Below are 7,985 nucleotides of genomic sequence, written 5' to 3'. Positions count from 1 at the left end.
TGTAGTGGCCCCTATACCTGTCACCACAGACCCCCTTCAATGAAGTCTTTACCATTTTTAACATGTGTCATGAGTAACTTTTTTTTTTTTTAACAAGCGTTTGCAGACAGGGGCCGTCCAGACAGAGGGTGGTAGTTTGGATGGCAGGTGGGGAGGTTCTGGGGATGAGTCGGGGGCCCCACCTTGAAGGGCCTGGTCTTCCAGGCAGAAGGAAACGGCAGTTTCATCCTGCTAGGTCTGGAGCAGCCATTACCCTATTGTAAACAGGAGTGTGAGTGACAAGGCTCTTTGCGACTCCTCTCCCCCATCTCTCAGAAGCTGCTGAATGAACAAGTAGGACATTTCCACCTGAGCTGAAACCCTGCTCGGAGAACAAGTTCTCAACTGTGAGTAAAGACAGGGTGAATTGGACAGCCCTCAATGTAGGCAACTGCCTACGAACAGATATCCCTCCAAGTCCAGATATTCCATTTTTACCACTGACCTATGGGACCAAAACCTGTTTTAAAATGCAGCTCGTCAGGATAACCCTCGGTTTCCAGGAATTAGAGACAGGAGGCTTGAATACCAAGTAGAGATGAAACTACATGACCTTTGATGTTCCTTTCACATCAAAGATTCTATGATCCCGAGGATTCAAAAGAGCGTAACTTACTTTCCAAATCTGGCCCATCCTTCAAAGCCTGGTCCAAATGCCATGTCTTTCTGCAAGGTTCCACCCCCAGGGGAGGAGAGTGTTCTCTCCTCAGAATGCCCGTAATACTTTGTCCCTTTTAAAAAAATGCATCTGAACCTTTTCTCAGGGGCACTGATCACTTTCTATGGAGTTATTTAGGTGAAGAACTTATTTCTTCCCTGGTTCGGGTGCCTCCTGGAGGGATGAGTATGTATCAGTTCATCGCGCTTGGCTGGAGGTCTTGCTTCATTCAATGTTTGGCAAGTGGACATATGAACAAGCAGCTTGGTACAAACAAAAACCAGTAAATCATCACATAGAAAAGCAGCCTTGCTAGAAATTTAAGTACAACTGTTAACTAATTACATTCAATTTTAAAAAATGTTAACAGCCCAAACCCAATGTTGGCAGAGAAACACACTGTTATAGATTGATTTGTGTCCCTCTAAAATTCATGTCAAATCCTAACCCCTAGTACCTCAGAATGGGACTTTATTTGAAAGTAGAGTCATTACAGGTGTAATTAGTTATGATGAGGTCATTAACATGAGCCCTAATCCAGTATGACTGATGTCCTAATAAAAAAATTAGGACATGGACATGCACACAAGGAGAACGCTGTGTGAAGATGAAGGCACAGATTGGGGTGATGCTCCCTGACAGGCCAAGGAATGCCAAACATTGCCAACAAACCACCAGAAGCTAGAGGAGAGGCATGGCACAGACTTCCCCACAGCCCTCAGAAGGAACCAACCCTGCTAACAGTCAGGTCTGAGTTCTAGACTCCAGAACTGTGGGACAATACATTTCTGTTGTTTAAGCCTCCAGTGTGTAGTACTTTGTTCCAGCAGCTCTAGCAAACTAATGCATGTGCCTACTTATATGTCACTGGTGGGACTGGGGACCTGGTCGGGCTTTCTGGAGAACAACCCTGCAATATGTAGCAAATTGTTCACCCTCTCAAACCAGCATTCACTACTCGGCAATAAAAAGGAATAAATTGTTATTACATGCAATGGCTGGGATGACTCGCCAGGGAACTGTGCTGAGTGAAGGGAGCTAATCCTAAAAGGTTACATATTGGTTGATTACTTTATATTACATTTCTGAAATGACAAAATTTATAGAAATGGAGAACAAATTGGATTAGGAGTGAAGAGAGGGCGAGGGAGGAGGGTGGGCGTGGTTATAAAAAAGCAACGAGAGGAATCTTCATGGTCATAGAGTTGTTCTTTATCTTGGCTGTGATGGTGGCTACTTGACCCTACATGTGTAATAAAGTTTCATACAACTAAACACACACACACACACACACACACACACACACACACACACACACACGAGTACAAGTAAAACTGGGGAGATCTGAATGAGATTGTGGACTGTATCAATGGCAATATCCTGGTTACGATATTGTACTATGGTTTTGCAAGATGTTACCATTGAGAGAAACTGGGTAAAAAGTACATGGAATTGTGTCTATTATTTCTTATAAGTGCATGTAAGTTTACAATTATCTCAAAATAAAATCTTTAATATGAAAAATGGCTTTGTACAGGATGTTCACAGCATCCTGACTGAGATAGGGGAACACTAGAAATAACCTAAACTATCTAGAACAGAAGTGAGCAGAAACTCTGGGGGTTTAACTCTGGGAGTATTGTCAAGCTTCGAACAATGACAAGCTTGTGGACCGAGTAAATATGAAGTTGAATTAGTGTTAAGTGAAAAAGCAGATGGCATCATAGCAGGTTCTCTCGGAGCCATTCTGTGGAAGACATTGACAGAGAATAACTCAAAAGTTTGGAGATAATTTAGAGATTCAATTACACTGGATTCTTCTATCTTTCTCTATTTTTACCATTACTTCCCTTTCAAATGAAGTAATGAAATAAATGAAATAAAATCCTGAGCCTCACCATTCTCCAGTCACTGGTTTCCTTCTGTCTCCAGCAGGTGGCAGAAGTGTTCTAAGGATGGGCCTCACCATCTCCATTTCATGCGGAAGGGCCCGCAGCTGTCAACAGCAGGTGGGGCTCCAGCATCAGTCCCGCCAGCTCAAGGAATCGAGGCCTCAGGACTGCCCTCTCTGAAGTCCAGGGCAAGAAGGCAGTTGTCTGGCCACAATAGGGTTAACAGTCCACATTCCAGAGCAAGGGAAAAGGAGGCTGGAGAGTCACAGACGGAGAGAGGGGGCTCTGAGGGCCAGCTTCTCACAACACACAGGCTCTGCTGGGAGAGATAGATCACCCCCAACAATGGCCACAGCTGTTTTCGTCTGCCCCGAAGGAAACTGACTTAGGAAGCAGGTATCAGAGAGGGCCCTTCCTGCAGGGGCTTCTGTCTGGCTTGTAAAACTGTCAGAACAGCTGCATTCATGTGTTGAATGATGGATGATGGAAAGAAGGAGGGACAGAAGGCCTCAGATGGACACAGTGGCTTACAAGTCCGGGCAGGTGGCAGAGGCCTTGCAGAGGCCCTGCAGGTGGGTAGTGTTGATTCATTGCCCAGTGAAAATACCAAGGGGACCTGGGCCACAGCCCTCTTCCCAGCCTCCTTCAGGGCTAGGAGTGGCCCTCCTCCTCAACCCATCTGCAGTGAAAGCTTCCGCTGGCCTCCTTTCTTTTCCTGCACCTCAGGTGTGAACCTTCCTCCTCCACCCCTCTGCCCCTCCCAGGCTCCTCATTCTGCTCCAGGGCTGAGGTAGCAATTCCTTTTGGTTTCTTTGTGGCTGGCTGGACCCGGGATGGTTTCTTGGAATGCTCCACCTGGTACCAATAAGATTTTCTATATAGAACTCAAAGCTGGTTTTGAAAAGTGTATTGGGCTAGGAGACAAGAAAAAAAATTTCAGCACTGAAAATATTGGCCTTGGCTTTTGCTAACAAAAAGGATTTTGTGCTTTCTCCTACCCACCGCCTGGCCAGGGAAATAAGTGCATGTAAGTTTACAATTATCTCAAAATAAAATTTTGAGATAATTTATACATCAGCCTTTATACATCAGCCTGCAAGCCACAGTGAGTGTCCTGGCCAAAAAGTGCCCGTCACTGTGTGAAGGATTCCCGAGGAGCATGAGTTGAGGTTTCCTCCGTGAGCTCCATCACCAGCGCCTGTAGACTTGCTCATCTTGGCCTTGTAATGGGAATCCCCGCCCCCTCACCCAAGCGGGCACACTTGCTGTGGCCCTCAGTTTTCTCTCTTACCTTCTAGAGGATGTCAAGAGGGGCTTTCTTGGGCAGGATAATCAATGCTGAGCCTTATCAAGTTGGGGCTAATGAAGTATTTTAAAAAGCATCCTTCTGCCGCTGTCTGGGTCTGTAGGGGCTGAAATAGACCCCCTTAGGGCTATCTGTTGGAGTGACAAATGAACTTGGCCTTAGAAATGGGATTGGCAGGGCTCAGCCCCGTGGAGGACTCAGAACTGCCGTCTTCTTTGTTAAGCTGGTCCCAAGTTTGTTTTGAGAAAGCCTGAGGGGCCCAGGGAGGTAGAGATTAAGAGCCGGGCTCATTTTGATATCTGAAAACCACAGCCTGCACGTGGGAGGTGCTGGAGAGCAGGCTCACCTCACACACACCCCTCTCTCTGGGTCACCTGGGAGCACTGGCAGCAGTTTGGGAGTTTGCTGCACTTGAGGAGAAGTCTTTGGAGAGGGCTTGTTCTGAGCACACCCGGTTCCCTCCCCCCGGACTGAGGGAAGCATGGGACCAGCCCTGCCCCAGCCTGTCATTGGCTGGCACTAGGCAGAGGGGGCTTTAAAAAGGCAAACGTGTCTGGGCTAGAGACTGGAGCCTGTGCTACTGGAAGGCCAGGTGCCCTCCTCTGGCTGGCACCATGCAGCTCTCTCTTGCCCTGTGTCTCGTCTGCCTGCTGGTGCACGCAGCCTTCTGTGCGGTGGAGGCCCAGGGGTGGCAGGCCTTCAAGAACGATGCCACCGAAATCATCCCTGAGATGGACGAGTACCCCGAGCCCCCACCAGAGCTGGAGAACAACAAGACCATGAACCGGGCGGAGAACGGAGGGAGGCCTCCGCACCACCCCTTTGAGACTAAAGGTATGGAGTGGAGAAGAGCACTTTTACCACGTGTCCTCTGAAGGGAGGGTTGTCTTTGGGATGTGCTGAAGACTGAGGTAGACCGTCAGTTGCTGCCAGCAATAGTGGAGGGACAGTCTTGCCTGGAAGCGGGGTAAGGATGGCATGTCAGTGTAGCCTTGGAATCCGAGTGCAGGGAACTGAGGCCGGCAGGGGGCTGGCAGAGAGCCTGGGGCAGGATGGAGGCTGAGATGGTGAGGATCCATTGGAACTGGCTCAGAAGCTGGGATAGAAAGTTTCAAGTAATCTCCTCCTAAGAATACAGGACCTGCTGGCACTGCTGAGGAGGAACAAGGCAGGAGAGCCTCACATCTATGAGCACCTGCTGAAGGCCAGATGCTCTATGTGAGCTCTTGCATGTGCTGTACCCCAAGGACCCACCACATGGGAGCCCCATGAGGTGAATCCCTAGTTTGAAGGTGAAGAAACTGATGTTCCAGAAATTAAGTAATCTGGAAGTGAGTAGACCTGAGATTTGAACCCAGTTTGATCCAATTCCAAGGCAGCCCTGGTGGGGGATTATGGGTGGGGCATTGGGGACCAAGAGCCAGAGCAAATCCCCCCAAAGCAATGGGAAAGGAATGCCAGAGCTTGGTCCCCTTCTGGTAGGGAAGTTACTATAGTAAAAACAGCCTTTTGCCCCCTGCAGCCCCAGGCCAACCTCCCATGGGTGCCTGCACATACAGCTTCCACCCATGTGGGTCCCCTGGGGGAAGTGGAGTCAGGAGACCCAGGCTCTGCCTTTTGGGCAAGTGCTTTTCCCTCTTTGGGCCTCGGTGTCCTCAGTGATAATGAGGGGGTACGACATGCTGCCTTTGGCTCCTTTCAAGTCTAATGACTTCTCCTCCTCTAAACCTCCCTCTCTTTAGCAGCTGCTGCCTTGATTTATTACCTTCAATTAACCCCTACTCCTTTCTCCATCTCTTCAATGTCCCTCCCAAGTGGCGGGAAAAGGAATTTGAGAGAAGCCAGAGACATGCAGAGGGTGTGGCCAGGACCTAGCCTGCCATAGCGAGGGGCCCTGTGGCACAGGTGTGCTTAAGTCTGGCAAAGAGGGCTCCTTTGGAGAGCAATAATAATAACCCATAATAACAGCCAACACTTTTGGCTCTTACTATGTGCCCGGTGGCGTCCCCTTCATTATATATGTAATGGATTAATGAATTGAATCCTCAGGACAACCCACTTAACAGCTAGGAAGCACAGAGAGGTTAAGTAACTTGCCCAATATCACACAGTGATGGAGCTGGTATTTGAACCACGGCAAAACAAAACAAAACAAAACAAAAAAACTTAACTCTAAAGTTTTAGGGAGAGAGGGTGGGCGGGAGATCTTTTCACCAGCTGGGCTCTTCCCATAATAGATACCCAGGGGCAAAAGCGTCTAAAGAGAGGTGGGTTTGGAGAAGGAGGGGGAGGCATGGAGGGAGCCGAAGGCCGGGAGGGGTGGCCGGGAGAGCCGCCGCCCTCACGCGCGTCTCTTTCTGCAGACGTGTCCGAGTACAGCTGCCGCGAGCTGCACTTCACCCGCTACGTGACGGACGGGCCGTGCCGCAGTGCCAAGCCGGTCACTGAGCTCGTGTGCTCGGGCCAGTGTGGACCCGCACGCCTGCTGCCCAACGCCATCGGCCGCGGCAAGTGGTGGCGCCCGAACGGGCCCGACTTCCGCTGCATCCCCGACCGCTACCGCGCGCAGCGGGTGCAGCTGCTGTGTCCTGGCGGCGCAGCGCCGCGCGCGCGCAAGGTGCGCCTGGTGGCCTCTTGCAAGTGCAAGCGCCTCACCCGGTTCCACAACCAGTCGGAGCTCAAGGACTTTGGGCCAGAGGCCGTGCGGCCGCAGAAGGGTCGGAAGCCGCGGCCCCGCGCTCGGGGCGTTAAAGCCAACCAGGCCGAGCTGGAGAATGCCTACTAGAGCCACCCGTCCGCAGCGCCTCCCCAGGCGGTGCCCCCAATCCGGGCGCCTCAGGTTTCTGCTCTCTGCGCGCGGTTTGATTGTTTGTATCTCATTTTAAATGCCTGCAACCCAGGGCAGGGGGCTGAGACCTGCCTGGCTTCGAGGGAGGTAGCCAGACCTCGCGGATCCTGGGTGCCATCAAAGCCCCACTGTCCCCGCCAGCCCACCCGCCCAGGGGTTCCCGCAGGGAAGGGAGCTGAGAGTCACAGACACTGAGCCATGCAGCCCCGCCCACTGGGGCCGCCTACCTTTGCAGGTCCCACTTCAGAGGAGGCAGCAAAGGAAGCATTTCACCGCCCCGGGGTTTTTAGGGAGCGGTGGGAGTGAGAAAAGTCTGGGGACTGGTTAAGAAAGTTCGATAGATTCCGCGTCCACCTCTCTGCCTGTCGTAAAGCCTTTAGCGCCATGCTATGCGGAGAACACAGGACTGGGGGCCACAAATAGGGTTTCTAGTCCTGGCTCTGCCACTAATTGCTGGGTGAACTTGGACTATACTCGTTTCTTTCTGGACCTCGATTTCCTCTTTGTAGAATGCAGTGGGGTGGGGGCAGATTAGGATCTTGAGCAACCTTCTGTCATGTGATTCCAAGGACTTGGGTGCCTTTTGAATGGGCAGGGAGAGAGATTGGACTGAATCACTGCCATGGTCATGTCCAGAGTTTGGAGTTGTAATCCTCTAATCTGACAGCCAAAGATGAAAAACAAGCAAGAAAAAAGAAAAGAGTGTATTCATGACTGACAAACTCCTGAAAGACACACTGAGTTGTTTCCCAGCCTAGCCTCCCCAGATGTTTGGCTACCTCCACTCCTACATCTCAAAGGATGCAGAAACAACATCATCAATTGGGGTAGAGAAGGAGAAGGTCCCAAGGGTTGTGGGAAGGACAGAAAGCACCCCTTATTCCCAAAGAGCGGCACTCTGCCCTCTCTCCATATTTTAGTCACCTTCTGCAGAGAAGCTCAAAGTCCCAGGACACTGGGCTTGCAAGCCCACTGGAGCAGCCACCACCCTTTCAAGCACCAACAGATCCCTCCAGAGGCACCTCCTCCTGCCTACCACTTACGGACACATTTTTGACTAGAAAATAGCTTCTTACTGTTGTTATGTGTGACGGCATATCTCACATTAAAGTAACAATATTGGGGAAAAAATTACAAATGCTGTACATATGCTGAGAAACCGCATAATAGCTGCCACCTAAAATTCTTTTTTGAAAATCATCTCCAGACAGCTCTTACTTTCGGTGTAGTTTATAATTGTTA

General features: G+C 50.3%; 1 protein-coding gene across 1 annotated transcript; it reads left to right on the top strand.

Moving 5' to 3' along the window:
- Window positions 1–4,493: 4,493 nt before the first annotated feature.
- On the top strand, window positions 4,494–7,907 carry SOST (sclerostin). Its single transcript, XM_006910090.2, has 2 exons — window positions 4,494–4,729; window positions 6,259–7,907. The coding sequence occupies exons 1-2, from the start codon at window positions 4,510–4,512 to the stop codon at window positions 6,678–6,680; spliced, it is 642 nt and encodes a 213-aa protein (XP_006910152.1). The 5' UTR covers window positions 4,494–4,509; the 3' UTR covers window positions 6,681–7,907.
- Window positions 7,908–7,985: the final 78 nt, after the last annotated feature.

The sequence above is a fragment of the Pteropus alecto genome, unplaced genomic scaffold, assembly GCF_000325575.1.
Source record: "Pteropus alecto unplaced genomic scaffold, ASM32557v1 scaffold313, whole genome shotgun sequence".
NCBI classification, from domain to species: Eukaryota; Metazoa; Chordata; class Mammalia; order Chiroptera; family Pteropodidae; genus Pteropus; species Pteropus alecto.
The sequence above is the reverse complement of the archived record's forward strand: the minus strand, read 5'-3'. Positions and strand labels throughout refer to the sequence as shown.

Excerpts from the sequence above, each read along its gene's own strand:
- SOST (XM_006910090.2), top strand. The coding sequence starts at position 4,510 with ATGCAGCTCTCTCTTGCCCTGTGTCTCGTCTGCCTGCTGGTGCACGCA. Across the intron at positions 4,730-6,258 it reads CCACCCCTTTGAGACTAAAG|ACGTGTCCGAGTACAGCTGC; the intron begins GTATGGAGTGGA and ends CTCTTTCTGCAG.